Source organism: Lonchura striata, chromosome 11 (assembly GCF_046129695.1).
Source record: "Lonchura striata isolate bLonStr1 chromosome 11, bLonStr1.mat, whole genome shotgun sequence".
Classification (NCBI taxonomy): domain Eukaryota; kingdom Metazoa; phylum Chordata; class Aves; order Passeriformes; family Estrildidae; genus Lonchura; species Lonchura striata.
In genome coordinates, this window is record NC_134613.1 from 18,668,176 (window position 1) to 18,689,506 (window position 21,331).

General features: G+C 46.4%; 1 protein-coding gene across 5 annotated transcripts in view; it reads left to right on the plus strand.

Moving 5' to 3' along the window:
* CHD2 (chromodomain helicase DNA binding protein 2) overlaps positions 1-21,331 on the plus strand; it is a 70,927-nt gene that overhangs the window by 44,113 nt on the left and 5,483 nt on the right. For all 5 annotated transcript variants that reach the window (XM_021530330.2, XM_077785926.1, XM_021530331.3 and 2 more), the window contains 25 exons: positions 283-407; positions 1,023-1,239; positions 1,820-1,909; positions 2,752-2,942; positions 3,965-4,153; positions 4,628-4,790; positions 5,163-5,315; positions 5,779-5,850; positions 6,935-7,084; positions 7,688-7,836; positions 8,329-8,425; positions 9,176-9,268; positions 9,742-9,915; positions 10,798-10,973; positions 12,421-12,462; positions 13,431-13,570; positions 14,301-14,439; positions 14,578-14,728; positions 16,003-16,125; positions 16,466-16,594; positions 17,323-17,463; positions 18,588-18,722; positions 19,770-19,948; positions 20,546-20,645; positions 21,104-21,320. In XM_021530330.2, coding sequence (XP_021386005.1) covers positions 283-407; positions 1,023-1,239; positions 1,820-1,909; positions 2,752-2,942; positions 3,965-4,153; positions 4,628-4,790; positions 5,163-5,315; positions 5,779-5,850; positions 6,935-7,084; positions 7,688-7,836; positions 8,329-8,425; positions 9,176-9,268; positions 9,742-9,915; positions 10,798-10,973; positions 12,421-12,462; positions 13,431-13,570; positions 14,301-14,439; positions 14,578-14,728; positions 16,003-16,125; positions 16,466-16,594; positions 17,323-17,463; positions 18,588-18,722; positions 19,770-19,948; positions 20,546-20,645; positions 21,104-21,320 — 3,535 coding nt within the window. The remainder of the gene's footprint in view (positions 1-282; positions 408-1,022; positions 1,240-1,819; positions 1,910-2,751; positions 2,943-3,964; positions 4,154-4,627; positions 4,791-5,162; positions 5,316-5,778; positions 5,851-6,934; positions 7,085-7,687; positions 7,837-8,328; positions 8,426-9,175; positions 9,269-9,741; positions 9,916-10,797; positions 10,974-12,420; positions 12,463-13,430; positions 13,571-14,300; positions 14,440-14,577; positions 14,729-16,002; positions 16,126-16,465; positions 16,595-17,322; positions 17,464-18,587; positions 18,723-19,769; positions 19,949-20,545; positions 20,646-21,103; positions 21,321-21,331) is intronic.

A 21,331-nucleotide genomic window follows, 5' to 3' on the forward strand; every position in this document is an offset into this window, starting at 1 on the left:
GAAGGAAGTGGAGCTTGTTCTGACTCCTGTGTATTTGTGCAGCTTACTACACTCCTGGGGGTCTCAGAGCCCTGATCATAAACCACAGGGCAGCAGGCAAATCACAAGAAATGCAGACACAAGCACAGGCTAGGAAAATGTAGATGGAGGTGAAGTTCTCTTCACTTGAATCAGTGAAGAGATACACACTCTTTGCCGAATTCATAGATTTCTTTGCTCAATTTTCAGCCTTTCAGAGTTCTGTCTTTCTCTTCAGTGGACTTATGGCAGCATCTCTTCCAGGTGTTGAAGCAGAGGCCGAGGTTTGTTGCCTTGAAGAAGCAGCCCTCGTACATCGGCGGGGAGAACCTGGAGCTGAGGGATTACCAGCTGGAGGGCCTCAACTGGCTCGCTCACTCCTGGTGCAAGTATGTGCACAGCCTGTCATGTTCATCCTGTGGCTTTTTTGTTCCTGAAGGATTTGGCACACCTCCATTTCAAGTGAGGTCTTTACCCACCCTCCTTCTGCAGCTCGGAGGATTTCAAATGTTACCATGCCCAGCTGCATTGCAGACACTGCAAGCAGGAACTACCTAAAGCATGATCTTAAAAAAACCTTGTGTGAAAACAAAAAGCATTTTCCCTGTCTGGGCCTGTTCACATGGTGGATTTGGCTGAGCCTGGTACATATAAGCCCTAGATTTCCATTGACTTAATGGGAAAAATGTTTTCTGACTTAGTGTGCTTATTTACTCATTGAAGTCTTTGAGAGATGTCCTTCTAAAATTAGGCCACTGATTCCCCTCTCTGCCTTTGCCGGTTTTCCTCCAGTTGAGAGTCATCATAGTTCATTTTTGCACATTATTGTGCCATGTTCAGTCTGGCTGTCTCTGGGATCCACTTGAAATTGTTCAAATAACTGTTTTTGCACTGCCCCTCTCTGTCCTTGTTGTGGATTGCTGTTCATGTGGAGCACAGTCAATCAGCAGTGGCAGAAACATGCACTCAGACAGCATTTTTTTGTTTGTGCTCCTCTTTCTCAGGAACAACAGCGTGATCCTGGCTGATGAAATGGGTCTGGGCAAGACCATTCAGACAATATCATTCCTGTCATACCTGTTCCATCAGCACCAGCTGTATGGCCCTTTCCTGGTGGTCGTGCCCCTGTCCACCCTCACCTCCTGGCAGAGGGAGTTTGAAGTGTGGGCACCCGAGATAAACGTGGTGGTTTACATTGGAGACCTCATGAGCAGGAACATGGTGTGTAATCAGAGAGCAAAGGGTGAGGGCTCAGGGAGAAGCACTGGGTGCAGAGCAGCAGCTTGTGTGTGATGTGTGTGACACAGCTGGAGCGGCTGGTGGATAATGCTGGCAGCACTGCAGGCAGCTGGAGATGGGTGTGTGGGTGCAACTCCCTGCTGCAGGGAGTTTTCTGCTTTATTTTGCCTCTTGGAGTGAGTGCAGGAGCACTGGCTTCTCTCAGAGTCTGGAGCCAGTACTGATCTGAGTGAAACATGCAGTGTAAAAGTGTTTGGAATTGTTCAGACAATGGGACACACAAGTGTTGGGACTCCAGTGGTGTCTGCAGTGGAGTGATGTGTTCATTAAAGTCACAACAGCAAGTTAACCTTATTTTATTACCTGTGCAAGGGCAGTCAAACCATGTGTGCACTAAAACAAATTGTTCCTTGGGCACCTTGAGCTCATCAAATGACACCTTGGAACAACAGGGGTTTGGACTTGGTTGGAGTGTGTGGCTTACAGCCACACTAAAATAACAATTGTTAGCTCTTTCCTTTTGATAGCATGTGTTCAAGTTAACTTTTGTCTTCCCTCACAGATACGTGAATATGAGTGGATCCATTCTCAGTCTAAAAGATTGAAATTCAATGCACTTATCACAACTTACGAGATCCTCCTGAAGGATAAGGTGAGTCATTACTCCAAGAATGTTTTTATTTAGACTTTTTCTCATTTTCAAAGGAGAAAGCCAGTTCTCAGCTAGTGGGTTTCACCTCTTCCCTCTGTGATGATGGACTATAGCCACTATTTGCTTTTCCTTCCCAGTAATGCAAGCAAATGTGGAAATGTGGGACACATTTTACAGTGTCTTCACTCTTGTACTGCACAGTTAGGCTATTCTTTTTACATGTAAGACATCTGTCAGGATCCAGCAGTACCTGGATTTTTACCTGGTTTAATTTAGGCTTGTTAAGAGGACAAAACATTACACTGAATCTCTGGCTACAGTGTTAACAATATTTACATTTTTACATCTACAAGAAATCTGTCTGCTTAGGAAGTACTGATCAGCCCAGTCAGAGTCCTAGCAGAAAACTGAAAGCTTAAAAAAAAAAAAAAATCAAAACTTGAATTACCTGAACTTTTTAGGCTTGTTCATCTGCTCTCCTGTTCTTGCTCCAGTGGGACTGGTGCTACCCAGAGCCCCAAGGGGGGAATAAAGAGCTGGGGAAGGACTCTGCTTTCTGGGTAAAGCAAAGGAGGATTAGGATAGGTGTACTTGCTGCAGGTGTAATGAGATACAGCATGGATAATTTTCACCTTTTCCTTTCTGGGAAGGGACCCTGGTCCCCAGATTTTGTTAGCAAGAAAATCCAGTGAGGGTGCAGCCGCAAGACTGGGTCAGGACACCCAGGGCAGCACAGACTACAGGGTTTTCCTGCCTTGGAGAGACACACATGTGCAAGGTGATGGGGCCTGTCTGACCCAGCATCTCCTCAGTGCATGTGTTATTTCCTTCTCTTCCTCCAGACTGTTTTGGGAAGCATTAACTGGGCCTTTCTTGGCGTGGACGAAGCCCATCGGTTGAAGAATGATGACTCCTTGCTGTACAAAACCTTGATTGATTTCAAGTCCAACCACAGGCTGCTGATCACTGGCACCCCACTTCAAAACTCACTCAAGGAGCTCTGGTCCCTGCTGCACTTCATCATGCCAGAGAAGTGAGTCTCCTTTCAGGCCTTCCAAGGAATGTCTCTGTTCCATTCTTGTCTGTTAAATAGGCTCAAGGGAGTGCAGAATGGCAGAAATCCCTGAATTAAACTCAGTGGTGTGACAGCAATGATAGGAGAACAGACATTAGTGGGGAAAATCAAAGGTTAAATAACTAACACGAGGAGTATTTCTGGCAGCAAACTGAATGGGGAAACCTGATACATGCCTTTCAAATCTGTCTGCTGTCTTCCAGCCATCTCTAAAAAGCTAAACTTGTTTTAAGCAATCAGTTCAGCCATTTCTGAGGTTTCCAGTACACTGTGGTTCAGGCGCCTCTGCCAACCATTTCATGGCAGCTCTGGGGGTGCCGTCTGGCTGATTGTGTGTCCACAGTGTAACAAATGTTTTGTTTCCTTTACAATAAAATGAGCTATGGGCATCTCTAAAGTTAAGGCAGGTATGCCCCAAAGCTCACTGAAATTATGTTTGATGCAAGAAGAGCTGTCTCCCCCAGATTATTTTTGTTGGATCACAGAAAGAGTGAAGGAGAGGCTTGAGGTTTCCCAAGTGAAGGAGAGCGGATCTCCACATTTCAAAGGAGCTGTCAGAGGAAGCAATAATCCCAGAAGAGCCTTCAGAGCAGGGTAAAACAGTCCAGTTGTCAAAGCCGTGCCTGGGGGAGGCACCGTGGAAAGTTCAGAAACTGCTGCCAGGTAAATGCCAACAGAGTGAAATAGTGGGAAACATGGGATTTTGGGTCCTGGGAGTGCAGAGGTGCTCCACACACACCTCCTGAGTGTGGAGCTCAAATATAAGATGTTAGGAAGGTGTCTAAGCCCAGAGATCTTCTACCTTTGCCAGCAATCCCTTCAGTTAACCAGAGCAGAGTGAATCTGTTATTTTCCACTGTGTTTCCATTAAACTGCTGGTCTCCTGTCTTGGGTGCAGCAGGAGTGTATCCAAGATGTTGTTTGGTGCCATAAGACAAGAGGTATTCTGACACCTCCCTTCTCCTCCTTTGTGTTGCCAGGTTTGAGTTCTGGGAGGATTTTGAGGAGGATCACGGGAAAGGCAGAGAGAATGGCTACCAGAGCCTTCACAAAGTCCTGGAGCCATTCCTGCTGCGCAGGGTGAAGAAGGACGTGGAGAAATCTTTGCCAGCCAAAGTGGAGCAGATCCTCCGGGTGGAAATGTCTGCTCTGCAGAAGCAGTACTACAAGTGAGTCACTGAATGAGGTACTGGGAGATCCAGTAGAAATGGGCACATCTTTCTGTGGGCCTTGGCAATGTGTTCCAGTATTCTGTGCATACTGTGGCCTTCAGAGTGCAATGAGACACCATCACCTGTAGTACCTGGAGCTTCCCAGCAGGAATATGAGGTAGGGGAGTTGATATCTTTCCTTCTGGAAGATGTAGAGTGATACAGTTCAACTGGTCAGTTTTGCAAGATAGAGGTTGTGTCACTGGGGGAGTGACAGTATGCACAAAGTTGGGATGCTGTTCAATATTAAACAGTGATAATATTAATAGGAAAGTCAGGTCAGAGTTTTTAGAGAGGAAAGAGCATCCTGTCAGAGAGATGGAGGGAGGGAAGTAGACTGATGCCTGAATGCGCTATTCCTGAAGGTTTTGTTCCTCCAAGGCTCCACTCTGCACCAAGTAATGATCTGGACTTTAATTTTCCTGCCTGCAGGTGGATTTTGACAAGAAACTACAAAGCTCTTTCAAAGGGAACAAGGGGAAGCACATCTGGTTTCCTGAATATTGTAATGGAATTGAAAAAGTGCTGCAACCATTGCTACCTTATCAAACCTCCCGAGGAAAATGAGAGAGAGAATGGCCTTGAGACCCTGCAGGTGAGTGGTGTCCTTGGTCACCTCCTTTTTTCCTTAAATTCCATTCTTTTGTCTTCCCAACAAAATAGTATCTGGTGAAGCTTTATCTTCTGTGGCTTCTTCTGCAAAAATAGTTCTCACAGCTAAGCCATTTGAACCCCCAGCCCTCCACATCTACTGTAGGCAATATTTTATGGTCTTCTGGAGCAGGAGTTGTGGGCAGTGTAGGATCTGTCTCGTGTGATTCATTGTGTGTGTGGGCTCTGCTGTATAAATCCAGATGATTAGATTAGAGATGTACCAGAGATGAATGACCCTGAAAGGAGCAGGCCTGTGCAGGTCTCTGTGTGATGTACATAAGGGTGAGATCGGAAATGATGGTTATTTCTTCAGTCTTTGATCAGAAGCAGTGGAAAGCTGATTCTCTTGGACAAACTGCTGACCAGGCTGCGGGAGAGAGGCAACAGAGTGTTGATCTTCTCCCAGATGGTGAGGATGCTGGACATCTTGGCAGAGTACCTGACTATCAAACACTACCCTTTTCAGGTGAGAAACATCAGCATGGAAAACAGTGGGATCCCCTTGAAAGTGTGGAAAAAAGTGGAGGGAGCTTGAGCAGTGGGAGTCACTGGGTTCCCCAGAGGCTGGAGGCTGGGAGTACGGGTGGCACTTACTGGGTGGGATGGAACAGAGATGTGACCCCATCTCTGCAAAGCTCCTCTGCCAGGCCCCTGCTCTGGGCTGTGTCATGTGAAAAAGCCTGAGGACAGTGAGCACAGAGCCTGGCTGTAACGGGAGCTGCGGTGTCACCCTGCTCCTGAGCATCCCCCAGCCCTTGTGACACAGCTGAGGCTGTGCAGTTATTTTTAATTGGTGGCTATTTTTAACAATTAAACACCGCAGGCAGCAAAGGGGGGCTGACAACAGTAGGGCTGACAGCACTTGGGTGCAGCAGTGCCTCAGGGCTCCTTCACCTTCTCTCTTTGATCACTGCTGTTGGTTTTTGCAGCGCTTGGACGGCTCGATCAAGGGGGAGATCCGAAAGCAGGCGCTGGATCACTTCAACGCCGACGGCTCCGAGGTACCGCGGTCCTGGGCTGAGGGTTTGTGGCTGAGCCACAGGTTGTGACTGACACAGGGGATTAGCTCAGTTCAGTTCTTTTCACAGGACCCCAGCTGCTTCTAAAGACACGGATATGGCAGGTTTTGCAGCCAGCCATATTGCTTATTTGAAATATCTCACATCCAAGGAACAGGGTGGCAAGTCACATTTCCAGAAAGTTCTGAAGAGGCTGGGAAGAGCCAAAATTTAGCACTTCTCTCCCTATTGGTCTGGAGAATGAGACAGTTGCTGAGTGACTCCAGTCTGAAACTGGTTTTGAATATGAAATGACAGAGGCAAAAGAAGGATTTTAAGTGTTGGCAGGCACTTGAGTCCAGTGCTGGAGGTGAAAGTCTCCAGTGTAATAGGAGAGGACATCTGAAACCTCTCATCTGGGCTTGCTGACTCATAGTGACTGGTGCAAGACACTTGTTTTTGTGTCAGTCACCCCAGCTGTGAGAAATACCTTTCCTCACTCCAGAAGCCTGGGCTGGAACGGGATCCTTGGCTCACACAGAATCTGTGAGAGATGGTGGCTGTAGGATAGTTAACAAAAGGAAGTGTGAGGGGGAAAGGAGCAAGAATGCCATAGAACCTGCCCTTTTCCCTGTCCTGAGGACATGGGGGCTCAGGCATCTTAGCTCTAACCTGGCACAGTCAGTTCTTTGCTGATCTCACTCCTAACAGGATTCAGGCAGCAAAAAGCAGGTGTTTGCCTGCTGCCTTTGCAGGAGTCTGGTGAGCAATGTGGTCTGACCTTCAGAAGTGACTCCAAGGTGCCCTTGCCTTGAGCTGCTTGTGTTGCTCTCCCATATTGATTCATGCCTGGAGTAGCACACCCTTCACCTGGGCCAGCACTGCCTCACCCTGGGTCTGGGCATAATGACTGGTGCTGCTCAGCCTGCAAGAACAGGGGACATGGGAAGGAAATCCTTTTTCTGCTTTAAGAAGCATGAGTGCAGCAGAACCTTCCCTTTTACAGCCTTTGAATCACCACTGCTATTTTATGCCCACAGTTACAAGGTGGTTAACTCATGGATGCTTTTTATTTTTTCCTTTCCAGGACTTTTGTTTCTTGTTGTCAACAAGAGCTGGAGGGTTGGGAATTAATTTGGCCTCTGCTGATACTGTTGTTATCTTTGACTCGGACTGGAACCCCCAAAATGATCTTCAGGCTCAAGCCCGAGCTCATCGGATTGGACAAAAGAAGCAGGTCAGAAGAGCTGCCTGGGTTGTTTCCACTGTGGCTTCAGAGTGTGCATCAAAACATACTCTCACCTCACCAAAGCTTCTGAAAACATGGGCTTTTTGTGCCAGTCCTTGCTCCAGAGAGTGCTGCCCAAGGGAATCTCATTTAAAAAGTAGGAAACAAAAATCAGCCCAGATTTGCCAGATGCCAAGTCTTTCTGTTGGTTTTGAACATACCCAGAGCCCAACCCATGGCATTGCACTTCTCTGCCTAGTCCTAGAGGACTTTGTTCTTTCTTGCCTTGAAAAACTTTAAGAGTAAAGCATCCACCTTTACTAGAGGTTATTAGATATGTGAAAAGCTAGTTTGGTGCTAGTTTGAATTTAGAGTGATTGTTTCAGAAGATTTTTACTCTGTGCTTAGGCACACTACAGGATCTGTGTTAACCATCCTGATTTTAACTGGATCTCCTGAGATACAGAGAGAATGTGCTTGTTTTTCCTCTGAAAAAGCACATCTGTACATGAAGAGACAATGTCAGCAGCCCAGTGAAAACAGCTGAGGGATGCATTGCTGTATGAGCAGAGCCTGTCCAGGAAGTAGCTGTGGTCTCTTTTTGCCTCTCAGGTGAACATTTACCGCCTGGTCACAAAGGGGACAGTGGAGGAGGAGATCATTGAGAGAGCCAAGAAGAAAATGGTGCTGGATCATTTGGTTATCCAGCGTATGGACACCACTGGCCGGACTGTCCTGGACAACAACTCTGGGAGATCCAAGTACGTGGCTGTGTCAGGAGGCAGAAATGTCTGGAACACATGGCATAACCAGATTCCCCTGCTGGCATTTCCCAGTATTTATTTGACAGGGTACAGGGCAGAAAGCTAATAAATAATGGCAGCTTACACTGATTTGGCTTCTGCAGCCATTAATTTGGATACATAGGATAAAGATGGTCAGAAATTTAAAATTAGTTTTTGCTTCTGTCTTCCACCCACAGATCATCCTGGTCTGAAGGAACCTGGCTGTGGAACAGCTGCATTTTGGCAGTGACCTCAGATTCTCTTCATTTCCCCCAGTAGATGGAGGTGGTTCCCATTGTAGTCTTTGTCTGTGCTAGAGCAGGAAAGAGATTAATAACAAAGCTTTTTATAGTGCCAGGTAGAAAACTTAGTCCTTGCTTCAATTAGGAAAAACTTTGGTATGGTTTTGTGCTGTAGCAGTTCTGTCTGAACAGCTCAAAACACCTTTTCCTTCTTTTCTTCTTGCAGCTCAAATCCCTTCAACAAAGAGGAGCTGACAGCTATTTTGAAGTTTGGAGCTGAAGATCTTTTCAAGGAGCTTGAAGGGGAAGAATCAGAGCCTCAGGTAGTTTGAAATTGAAATCACATAGCAGTCTCTAGTGCTCTCCAGGTCTGCACGAAGGACTTTGTGTGGTTGTTCCTGCTTTGTTCCTGCCCTGTGCATAAGAGCAAGTTGGTGAATAGGACATGTGGGAGTCTGGAGACTCTGGAAGCAAAGTCTGGGATTGGTGGATCAGGGGTTGAGGAGAGCTTTGTTGTTAGGGATTAAATAGTAATGGTCACCAAGGGAGTCCCTTGCCTTCTGAGGGTTATTAGCTAGTGATAGCACAGCCTGCTGAAGGCTCCTCTCCCTGCCCCTTCTGAGCACTTGCTCAGCACCCTTTTTTGGTGGTTCTGAGCGAGGCAGGAGTTAGCACAGTGCAGTGAACAGGTTGCTCTCTTTTGCCTCAGTGCAACATTGCTTGACAGTTTAGCATTAAGTGTTTTGACCAGTTCTCTTAATGCAGAGAGCAATTCTCTCAAGCAACAGAGCTTCTTCCCAGGGAGACAGTCTACAGTTCATACATCTCACTGCCTGGAAATTTTCCCCACTGTTCAGCCTTGATAGTCCTTTCCTTCTGTTCTGTCACCTTATTTGTACTTTGTGGTACCACCGGAGATAATTCATCCCTGCCCTCTGGGATGGCACCCTGCAGATATTTGAACTTTATTTAGCTCATATCATCACACGAGCCTGTTCTCAAAGCCTCTTACTTCCTCTTACTTGCTGTGCCTGGCACCCTCTGCTTTATCCCTCCTTCTCCCTGACTGGCAGGAGATGGACATCGATGAGATTCTGCGTTTGGCTGAAACACGGGAGAATGAGGTGTCCACCAGTGCCACCGACGAGCTGCTCTCCCAGTTCAAGGTATGGACCCAGGCTCTGTACTGGGGTGTGGGAATGTGGCTCCCCACACACCCTGCCATGGAGGTGAGGTCAGTAACAGGCAGGAACACCTCGGAGAGATCTCAGAATGGTTTGGGTTGCAACGGAACTTAAAGATCATCCATTTCCAACCCCCCCTGAGGTAGGTATTAATTTAATTTCAGGAAAGTGGTTTTGATGGCTGTGAATAAAATGCAGAATTTACCAAATTTGGAAACAAACCGAATAATTTACAAATACTCAGCAGTACTTCTTAAACTGCACGTACTTCCTCAAAAGCTGTTAGTCCAAAGACGTGGCAAGGAGCCAGGAATGTAGTGGCATAGGGATCAATTATGGAGTAGTTATGGAAGTGTTGGCAGAATTCCTATGGAGAAAGAGTTGAGGCTTAGCAGACATCTCTGGGGTGTTCCTGCCAGGGGAGGGAATTGCTGAAACTTCTTTGCTTGTAAAAGGTTGCCAACTTTGCAACCATGGAGGAGGAAGAGACAGAGCTGGATGAGCGGTCCCAGAAGGACTGGGATGATATCATTCCAGAAGAGCAGAGGAAAAAGGTGGAGGAGGAAGAAAGGCAGAAAGAATTGGAGGAAATCTACATGCTGCCTCGAATCCGGAGCTCAACAAAAAAGGTACAACCCATCTTGAGGGGATGAGAGGCTGGAGGAGGGAGCTGCCAAAGAGAATGCTCAGGGGAAGCCTCCTTGCCATCTGAGCATCTTTCCCTCCTCCAAAGTTGGTTGGGAATAAAGCACAGAGGTAGCACAGTGACCTCTTGTTGGCACTGTGCATTGGGTCAATGGTCTGGGATGCAGCCTGAGGGCCCAGACTGAACTTGGTGCAACTCATCTCACCTTAGCAGACAAAATCAAAAGAATCTGTAGTGACCATAAAGTGCATTGGATTTTGCTGCAAATTTTGCCATTTTCTGGCTGTATCTTTTCCTTGGGCTCTCTTGCTCCTTTCGTGGCTCTTGCCTAAATCTGGATCCTGAGGAGCAAAAGAGATGATGTCTTCCCAAGTTCTTCTTTATGTAATGGGATCTACCCAAATTCAAAAGAAACTGACTGTGCAAGGATGCTCTGCTAGGACGTGGGACTTTAAGGGGTTAGAACTGTTTTATAGGGTGAGCTGGAGAAAAACATTGATGTGAAAAACACAGAGAAGGATAATTCATGTTGGATAAATCCAGATTAATTTTTGAGGTGTCCTGGTTTTCAAAATAGTCTAAGGGACTGTGGCACAAACCCATGGAAATCAGTATTTTAACATCTCTAAGTAGATCAAAATGCAATTGTAAAAGGAGGATGGCCACCACAACGTCAGCCAGCTGGGAGCTGCAAGGGTGTGCAGCCTCTCTGGGCTGGTCACATAGGCTCCTGCACCTTCAGGAAAGGATGCTCTGGTGTTGCACAGTCCATTAAATAGTGCTAGTGCACGGAGGGACAGAAGAGGTTGTTAGCTGATTAGATGAGCAGTTGTTCACTGTCCTGCTGTTTCTCTGGCACGTGCAGGCTCAGACAAATGACAGTGAATCCGATGCAGAGACCAAGAGAAGGCTGCAGAGATCATCTGGGTCAGAAAGCGAGACTGACGATACCGACGACGAGAAGAGACCAAAGCGCAGGGGACGCCCTCGGAGCGTTAGAAAAGACACTGTGGAGGGATTTACTGATGCTGAAATCAGGAGGTCAGTGCTGGGCACGAGAGACAGTCCAGAAGACAAATATAGAAATCCCATGCAGGTGGAGAAAATCCCAGATTAATCCAGAATGTGCTCACCTGTAAGCATGTCAGTGTTAGAGCTTGTTCACTGGCACAGCTTCTGTACCTTTATATAATTCAGTTTGATCCCAGCTGATGACCTTAACATTCAGATCAGTGCAGAATGGACTGGATTGTCTTTAGTCAGGCTACACTGAAGCTTGGTACGTTCTTAAAATTAATCCATGCTGTAACTGCCCTTTGTGGGCCAAGTGGATGGAGCTAATGCTGTATAACATGTGAGGTCTTAGGTGCCATGAGCTGCAGAGCTGGAGAAGCCAAGGGCTCTGGCCTTCCTGACATTTTTCTGGCAGTCATCCTGCTGATTTAAGCTCTCAGTGAAAGGCAAACTCTGGCAAAATGCCTTCATGAGAAGCACTGGTCCTGTTGATCTGAGTGTGTCAGTCTCTGAAGTCAGCTGGAGACTGAATTTCAGAACGTTGTTTTCTTCTCCTACCTTCTAATTCTTGAGTCTTTCCCAGAGATCTTTGTCTTAAAGCTTTACCCAGATGTTCAGCCAAAGATGGAAGAGAGGGAATTATGAGTTTTCCTTATTCTCTGTCTCTGAGCTGGTTATTTTTAAGCAGCAGATAACAGAGTTTTTGGGCTGTGATAACTGCCCCATAACCATCTTGAAACCATGGAGCAGGAAGGACATATTATAATATGCAATATAACAGCCATTTAGATTATTGTGATGTAGCAGAAAGGGGCTGAAAGAATACAAAATGAAAATAAGAAGGCAGAAAATTAATTAATTTAAAAAATAACCTGTTGTTGTAGCCATTGTGTCTACTCCCAGCTCAAGGCAATGTTTGATTGCAGCAACTCTTGCTCTAAAGATGTGTTAGCCACAGAAGGGATTTCCACAATAAAAATAAGACATGAAAATAAATAGCAAACCTCATCTGCAAACCTCAGTGATGGATTGAACCACATTTGGTTCTTCTGTGATGGGTTGCTACAGCCCAAGTTTTATTTACAGCCCAAGCTTTAAAATTACTAATGACATTGATTTAATGCCTCTTTTCTTCCTGGAAAAATGAAGTTAATAATTACCGACATGGTGTGAGCCAATCCTTCTATTTTTTTTTTTGCCCTACAGTTACCACTATCCTTTTATTTTCCCTCATCTGTCAAACACTCAACATTCATAATAATGTTGTGTTCTTCTTCAGCCAAGGTCACAAAACTCTTTGTGGGGGCTAATGGATGAGACTTCCCAGTGCTGAGGGATGCTGAGCTGATCAGTGGGGAATGCAAGGCTGATAATGTGACAGGCTGTAATTAATATATTCAAGCATATTTGTGATATTGGACCTACTTTTTATGGCAGCTAGTTTAGGATATTTTTGGTGTTTTTTTCTCCTTAGGTTTATCAAGGCTTACAAGAAGTTTGGATTGCCTCTTGAACGGTGAGTCCCAAGCTGGCTCTGCTCCAGAGGGGAATCATGGAGGCACATTGTGAGCACAGCCAGGCACACACTGCTCTGGGTGTGTGACACAACCTCCACAGGCAGCACAAGCCTTTCTGCCCTGCCATCAGACCCCAGGCACTGCTGTACACTCCCTGGTGTCTCTGCTGATGGGCACTGATGAACACTGGCTAAAAACCAGCTGGAGCAGTCGTGGTGCTGAGCTGTGACACAGCAGGGTCCTGCTGGCACAGTCCTGCCCTTGGGGCATTCCCACTCTGCCCAGAAAGGAGAGGGAGCAGCTGTCAGAACAACAAATGCTGCCCAAAACACTTGCCAAGCTTCTCTATGCACGTTAGCCTCAGGACTGAATTTGGAGCATCTCTCCATGCTCTGTCCCTCCTGAAGGGAAACAAAGAGAGGCACCATCCTTAAACGTGGATCTGCAGAGCCCTGGCCCTGTGCTGGCTCTGGAAAGGTCTCAGGGCTGAGGCAGAGTTCCCTAAATGTATTATAGGAAAAATTCAGTGCTTTTTCAGCTGGTTCTATTCTGGTATGAAACACAAGGCTTGCGTGTGAGTCTTGATGTTCCTGACTTCAGGCAGGCAAAAGGGACAGCAGATGGCAGCTTTGGACCATCAAATGGAGCTAATGTGGCACTGGAAAAGCCTGAGGGAATACTGGACAGTCACAGAGGGTCCCTGTTATCCCTAAGAGAGACAGTTCTCACCTTTGCTTTAGTACTAAAAAATCCACATGATTGGATCAGTTTTGCTACATCTGCACTGCAGCTGTTAGACCAAAAAAAAAAAAAAAAGACAAAAACCTGAGTTACTTCCTGCACGAACTCAACTCGTGCATGTTTCATACATTCACATTTGTACAGCACTGAGCTGTGACACAATTGAATAGGAAATGATTGAGGGAAGAACTGCTGTATCACACACAAAACTCTCCCTGTTCCCCAGGCTGGAGTGCATTGCCCGGGATGCTGAGCTGGTGGATAAGTCTGTGGCTGACCTGAAGCGTTTAGGGGAGCTCATCCACAACAGCTGTGTGTCAGCAATGCAGGAATACGAGGAGCAGCTGAAAGAAAATCCAGCAGAAGGTAGGCAAGGGGGTTGTGTGCTGCTGTTACGGTGATTTTGGGAGTGTTCCATGGAGCTTGTGAGGAAACCATTCCCGTTCTGGACAGGGAGGCCACATTGTGACTTAGAAGCAATGAACAAGAACACACTTAAACCACCCCATCTCTGCCAGGCAGCTCTCACCCACAGAGAGGAGCCCCTGAGCTTTCTGATGAGACTGGGCAGTGCCACTAGGGTCTGTTGGCTTCTGCTGGACATGGGTTTTTGTGGAGAGAGGCTGAAGTGACCAGCTTATTGAATGCTGGGCCACAAATTAAAGCAGATCTTATTTTATCTGCTCCTGAGACTGGAAATCAAGCTGGTGCTGTGCACTCCACAGTAAAGCTGAGTCCACAGTTAGCAATTCCCAGAGCTGGAATCACCACCCACTCTTTGTCTGGCTGTTCTTTGCTGTTTGTTCGGACATACAGAGTCAGGGATGGATTTCCTGCTGGGTCTGCCTGTTGCAGCTGACCAAGACTGCAGAATCAACAGCTCCAGTGTACTTAGAAGTATTTTTAAGAAAATTATACTGGGAGGTGTTTAAATTGAAAATCTTAAGTGAGTTAGTGGAAGAAAATTTATATTTTTGACCTTATGTTTGAATAAGAGGTTGCAGGCAAGGTCTTGATCACTGTCTGTGAAGTCATTTTACAGAGACACTTCCTTCTGTAAGAGTTCCCTTAATTGTTATGTTTTATTGCTGAGCAGGGAAGGGACCTGGAAAGAGACGAGGTCCTACCATCAAGATTTCTGGTGTCCAAGTCAATGTGAAATCCATCATCCAGCACGAAGAGGAGTTTGAAATGCTGCACAAATCCATTCCCTCGGACCCAGAGGAAAGGAAGAAGTGAGTTTGGCTAAGTAGGCAATGCAGAAAGAGGCTCAGGGAATTTGGATTTTGTAGTGGAAAGAGAATAGCCTGGATGTGTGGATTTGCTTTATCCTCCACAGCATTAAAAGTAGCTCGTGTTTGAAATGCCTTTAGGTACCGCCTGACGTGCCGTGTCAAAGCTGCTCATTTTGATGTAGACTGGGGAGTGGAGGAGGATTCTCGCTTGTTAGTGGGAATTTACGAGCATGGTTATGGAAACTGGGAGCTCATTAAAACAGATCCGGAGTTGAAGTTATCTGACAAGGTAGGTGGCTTTGCTTGCTGCTTCCATTGGGTCCATTGCAGTGCTCATAGCAAACATGCCTCATTTACTCCATAAACAGATGTTTATGTTTGTAACTACTCCAAAAATCATGATCAATAATAATGAGGAAAACAGTGGCCTTCGTGGAATGTTGCGTGCTCGATGGAAAGCAGAGTTGTGTCATCTGGTGGGCAGTACCAGGTGAACCACACTGAAATGATGCAGGCAGAAAATGGCAGTGCTGACATGTGTGGTTCCATGCACAGGACAGAAGAGGCTGTGACATGATGTTTCCTTGAGCATCTCACAAGAAGCTGAGTGTGAATTTCTGAGTGGAAATAATTTCTCAGGGATTTGACACTGCTTATGTCAAGGCTGGTCCGTGTTAGCTTTGAGGGTATGGTTACACGACTGGGAATGGCAGCACAGCCAGCTGGAAAGCCTCCATCTAGTTCCTCTGTTCCTCAGTCATCCCCACAAGAACAGTTTACAGGCACCATGTTGAAATGATCTGGGTTAAAAATAATCCACCATCCGTTGTGTCAGTGTGGTGGAAAGAGTGTGGAAACTGGAGCACAGGGCTGAGGAGCAGTGGGAATCTCCACACCAGCTTTGCTGCCAGCGTGCAGCATTCCCCTGACATCCCTGCTGGTGCTTTTAGCAAAGATCAGGCTCTGCCTGAGAGCCCTCCATGTGTGGAGCTCAGAAAGGCATTTTGCAATGGAAACAGCTGCCTGAAACATGCCACCCATTTTCCAGTGAAGTATGAAGCAAACCTAGCTGGCAAGCTGAGCTATTTCCTCCACAAAGTGTCACCTTTCAGCCTTGTTTTCCACTAAAAATTGTGCATCTGTGCCCCTGCTGTAGCAATGTCTCAGGTTACCAGAGTGACTGGGCTGCTGTGACCAAGCTGTCGCAAACAAATCTGAGGTGTCAAGGCGAGTGGACTCAGTTTTGCAACTGGAGGTCCCAAATATAGCTTGTAAAGGATTTTTCTCCTTCAAGAGAACATAACAAGCTTGCAAGGCTTAGCAAGCCTTAGGATCCTTTAACTTCTGCAGGATTCCAAGGGGGGGGATGCTTGCTTGATAGGAGCTTTGCCTTTGGCCAGACAGGGACAGTCTGAGAAGGGGGAAGGAAGGCTTGTTCTTGTTCCCCTAGAAGGTGCAGCATTTGCTGCCCTTTGCTGGGCTTGGAAGGGCTGCTGCTAATGTGTAAATCTTTTGTCAAGCTTTGTGCCTATGAGTATATATTTTTTTTCTGCTTTATCAAAGATACTACCGGTTGAGACAGATAAAAAACCTCAGGGAAAACAGCTCCAGACCCGAGTTGATTATCTACTGAAACTGCTGAAAAAAGATCTGGACAAGAAAGAAAACATGAAAGATGGGGAAGAGGTGAGATATGGCCTCTTAATTCTGAGGGTTTCAGGGGGAGTGATAGGCTGATGGCAGGAGACACCCTGTGTTCCCAGACATTATTTCTATGAAGGAATACGGAATTATTGTCTGATTGCTTTGTGGTATTTCTCATTTAAATGCTAATTAACTTTCTGGGTGCAAATTGGAAGAAGGGTAAAAGCTTATTACTGCTCTTACTGAAGGATTTGGGCTCATCAGGTTTCCTGCCAGCCTTCAAGACCTGCAGCTGTTTGCACAATGTTCAGGAGATGGGAAATGTCCCCAGGAAGTAGCTGTAGCTGTTTGCCTTCCCTGACTTGTTCTGTGTTTTTACCAGGGCAAGCTGAAGAAGAGGAAACCACGAGTGAAGAAAGAGAACAAGGCTCCCAAAGTCAAAGATGAACATGGGAATGAACTCTCCTCTCCTCGGCACTCAGACAACCAGTCAGAAGAAGGGGAAGTCAAGGTGAGTCAGCCCAGGTGAACAGTGGCTTTTCCAGGTTTCCTTGGGCTGTGCTTCCTTGGGAGGCATTCCCAGCAAAGCCCCCAGGAGTCAGAGGCACTAAGAGTGAATTCCCACAGGACTGGCAAACTCACAAAACCACCCATACAGCTATTGGTGTGAAAGAAGGACCTTTCCCACCTATTCTTTTAGCTCAGTGCTTTAAGGGATTTGGGGCATCCCAGAATGGCCACAAACACCCACACATCAACTCAGGGGAAAGGTTGTCTCAGGACAAAGCCTGTTGCCCTTATAAAGGAGAGAAAGAAGAATTGTTTCCCTCTCCTTTTGGGCACGTCAGCCCGTGGTGAAGCTGGAGTTTACCAAGGTCATGCTGTTGCTTAGAAAACGTTCAGTCTTTGAGTGGTTTGGCTCGTAGTCTGAGGCTTTTTGTTCGTGTGCTGATCAGTATCTACCTCAGGGGCTGATCGTTCTGGAGTGCAGCTGGCACAGGAGAGCAGGGTTGCTCTGCAGCTTGCCAGCTTGTCAGAGTGGGGCTGGTCTGGTTTTCATACCCTTTTGTCACATTTAGGGGATGGCAGCTGCTTGAGCAGGGCTCAATGTCTGCTTAAAGAGGTGTGAGGGTAAATCTGGATGGACCTCAAAAGTTGCCTGTGTTTCAAGGATGTTTTATGGAAGAAAATGTACATGAGTTGAGAGACTCCAACTTTGTGCTGTGACTGATGTTTTAGGAGGATGGCTTGGACAAGAGCCCAGTGAAAAAGAAACAGAAGAAGAAAGAGAACAAAGAGAACAAGGAAAAACAGACATCTTCTAAGAAAGAAAAGGAAAGCGATAAAGAGAAAAAGAAGACAAAAGACAAGAAAGAGAAGGTATGTGGTACTTCCAGGAGCAGCATGATAGGGAAGTCCCTGAGCAGGACAAACTGAGAGACTTAGGAGTCATTAAGGGCCCTATGTGAAGAGACATCAGTGAAGCACCGTGGGGTGAGGGGTTATCCCTTTTTCAGCCCTTCTGAATTGCCATAAAAAATAGAAAAGTCTGTATGTCCTAAAGCTTCATGGAATGTGACCAAAACTGAAGAGATTTTGCCAAGCTGCCTTTAAAGTACAGCTGTCCCTGTGACATGGATATGGTCATGCTAAGGAAAGAGCCTGGAGCACTCAGATCAAAGTTCTGTCCAGCTGTGATTTATCACAGGGTTGGCAGGTCCTTGTCTGTATTCCCCTTTAATTTAAACTCACCCAAATGACCCATGTGTCCACACCATCAAGACTGTAAGTTGTCATTGTCACTGTTCAGGACTCAACAGAATGAGTGTTTCAACATCACTGGTATGCTGGAGACTCAAATATCTCTTGAATTTTGGGTACAACTGCCCTGAGGCTGGGTGCAAATTGGAAGGGGGGTAAAAGCTTCCATAATAATGACCTGAAGTACCTGTCCAAGGAACAGGTATGTGCTACATGCCCAGTGTGTTTTGACACTAAGGTCATAAGTGCAAACGAAGAAGTTTTGTTGCCTATGTAGGGGAAAGTTTGCTTTCCAGTGATTTTTGGTATGTCTTTGACTGCAGGTAAGCCATATAGGCAAAAATGTACATGAACAGGCCATGCTTTGAGAACTAGTGATATCACATAAAGCTGCAGATCCTTGTAGACATGAGACTACCCTGAGCTCTATCCTTTGCAAGGGAGAGATACTCTTCATTTTAACCTCTCTTCCAAGTCTTCAACATTGGTTTTCCCCCATGAGTGTGACTATCGTATTCGTGTCCAAACTGTTGGCTCTGACTTCTCCCTGCTCCCTCATGGATGATGTAAAGCTAAACAGAGCCATTGAAGCTCAACAGTTGGAGATTTTGGGAGGAAAGTTGTAGGAACGGTGCCCAGGTTTAGCAACTGCCAGTAACAATGGTGTGGAGGTTGTTAGCTGGGTCACCGGGGATCCTCCATTCTGGCTCATCGTGTGATGTGTGTAATTTGTCCTTGTAAAGCCTAAAGGTGGCGAGGCCAAATCTGGAAGTAAAGGGAAGAGATCACAAGGTCCTGTCCACATCACTGCAGGGAGCGAGCCAATCCCCATTGGAGAAGATGAGGATGATGATCTGGACCAAGAAACATTCAGCATAGTGAGTATTTTCCTTGGGAAATGGGAGGGCAGTGCCAAGAACCCAGCGAGGCAGCCAGGCTTTGCTCAGATGTCATCCAAGGATGTGTTTTAGGTGTTGGGGTGTGACCCCCACCCTAGTGCCCCACAGGGGTTTCCTCTGGCTGATCTGGGAGCAGGGCAGGGCAGCCCTGGACAAGAGCTGCCCACCAGTGCTGCCAGCTGGTGACTTCCCAGTGCTCAGCTGGCAGCTCTGGGTTATGGATCACCCTGCAGCCTTACATTCCCTCTCTTGTAGAAGCCAAGGAGCCACTGAAGCACTTTCAAGCAAGGAAATGCAGGAGAGTTTTGAGGGTGACCTTGTAGGAGGTGCAGAGCTGTGTAAATGCTCTCACAGCAAACATGCCCACAAGGCTTGTTGTAAAAATTGCCTTTTAGTAAAAGTTGTCATGGCAGATTCTCCTTGGCTGAAATACCACTTCTTCAAAGCAGTTCTCTCAGTACAAATATCTGTATTTGCTGCAGGTCCTGTGGGTTTTTTTGTCTTTTTCTTTAACTTTCCTTCTGTGATGCACAAACTATACAGGCAGGCAGTCAAAAAATCTTTCTGATTTCCTATCTGTGTGCAGTGTTGATGTGGCCAGGCTGAAAAACGTGGTGCTTTCATCTCATGTCTGCCAGTTCGGGTAAAAGCAAGCATTAAAGTGACCAAAGATGGGCTTGGACAGGATTGAATTGAGCAGTCTTTCAGCTGGGGTGGCTGGTTCAGCATGTGGAGGCTTGGATACACTTCTCTGCCTGCCACAGGATCCGTGCAGGGGCAGACCATGTGTGATTAATGCTTGCAAAGCAAATTGTTCCCTCCTAAAATGCAGGGACAGTGGAGGTGGGGAGAATCTTGTCTTCTACTAATTATTGTCTGCAGCTTGTTTAACAATTTGTTATTTTATAGCTGATTTCTCCTTGCCTAATGGCCAGATAAAGCTGAATTAGCTTCTTTTCGATTAGGGCAATGATGTAGAGCCCTCTGCCAAATTAATCACTTTCTCCTCTCTGTTGCTCTTTCAAGTGCAAGGAAAGGATGAGACCAGTAAAAAAAGCACTGAAGCAACTTGATAAGCCTGACAAGGGACTGACAGTTCAAGAACAGCTGGAGCACACACGCAACTGCCTGCTAAAAATTGGTGATCGCATCTCTGAGTGCCTTAAAGCCTACAATGACCAGGATCACATCAAGCTATGGAGAAGGTGAGGGAGCTTTTTGTTTTCTTTAGTTGGTCTAGGATATTTTGAAATGGTAGTCAGAGGCTGCTGGTTTTTTTTTGTTTGTTTGGTTTTTTTGGGTTTTTTTTGGTTTTTTTTTGTGGATGGATATGCCATTTGCCTCTTACTTAACCCATGAAATCTTGTGGTTGCTGGTCCACTCAGTCTGCAGAATCACAGAATCATAGAATGGTTTGGGTTGGGAGGAACCTTAAAAATCACCCAGTTCCAACCCCCTGCCATGGGCAGGGACACAGTTCACTAGACCAGGTTGCTCAGAGCTCCAGTCAGCCTGAACTCTGAACACTTTCAGGGATGGTCTTCCATCACCAGTCTCAGGCAAATTTTTTCTCTTCAAGTTGTCCTGGTTTCATTAAAATTGATTTTAAAGCTAAATCACATAAACCACTGCAAACCTCTTTATTTTACTTTGAAGAATGTGGTTCCAGCCCTCCTGATCATCCTGTCCTGAGCTGAGACTGTTTTCCAGAGAGGGTAGAAGGAATTTGATATTGGTTTGGAAGCTGTTGGCAGTTAAACTGCTGCTGTAACACTTAACAGAAAATGTTCATGTCCTCCTAGGAACCTATGGATATTTGTGTCAAAATTCACAGAATTTGATGCCAGAAAACTACACAAACTCTACAAGATGGCTCATAAGAAAAGATCACAGGAAGAGGAGGTGAGAGCTGAAGTGCTTTCCCTTTGATTTCTGTCCTTAAAAGTTGCTGCACTGGAAGTTCCAATCCTTTCTGCCTCTTACTGTGGGTGCTCTTTGTTGTTGTTGGCAGTGTGTGATTTTCTGAACATCTAAACAGTCTGATTAGACTGATTAGACTTCTTTTTCATGTGGTATTTCTGGTCACTTTGTCCTGGCTGTTCTGACCAAGCAAAAGCATTGTTTGGTGTGGCATGTGATGTTCAGTTGCCCTGTGGAGTGAAAAGCTTGGGCACGCTGCCCTGCAGAGATCAGGTGTAGAAGCACAGCTGCCAAACTGTGCCTGTCCTCCACCAAGCTTTGTGCTGTCCTTGAGCACAGAGCTGGCTCACCTCGAAGAGGCAGGAAAATCCAGAGCCTGGCAGACAAGACCATTGCTCACAGAGAGCAGCTGAGCTGTATCCCTCTGTTCCACCTTGCAGGAGCAGAAGAAGAAGGAGGACATGTCCAACATGAAGAAGCAGTTCCGCCCGGAGCCTTCGGGCTCCAGCCGCGATTCCGTGATGTCCCAGTCCCACGTGCCCCACAATCCCCATTCCCAGAAGATCCACATGCCCCCTTCCCACACCCAGCAGCAGATGCACGGGCACCCCCGGGACAACTACGGCCATCCAAACAAGAGACATTTCAGCAACACAGGTGAGCGCTGG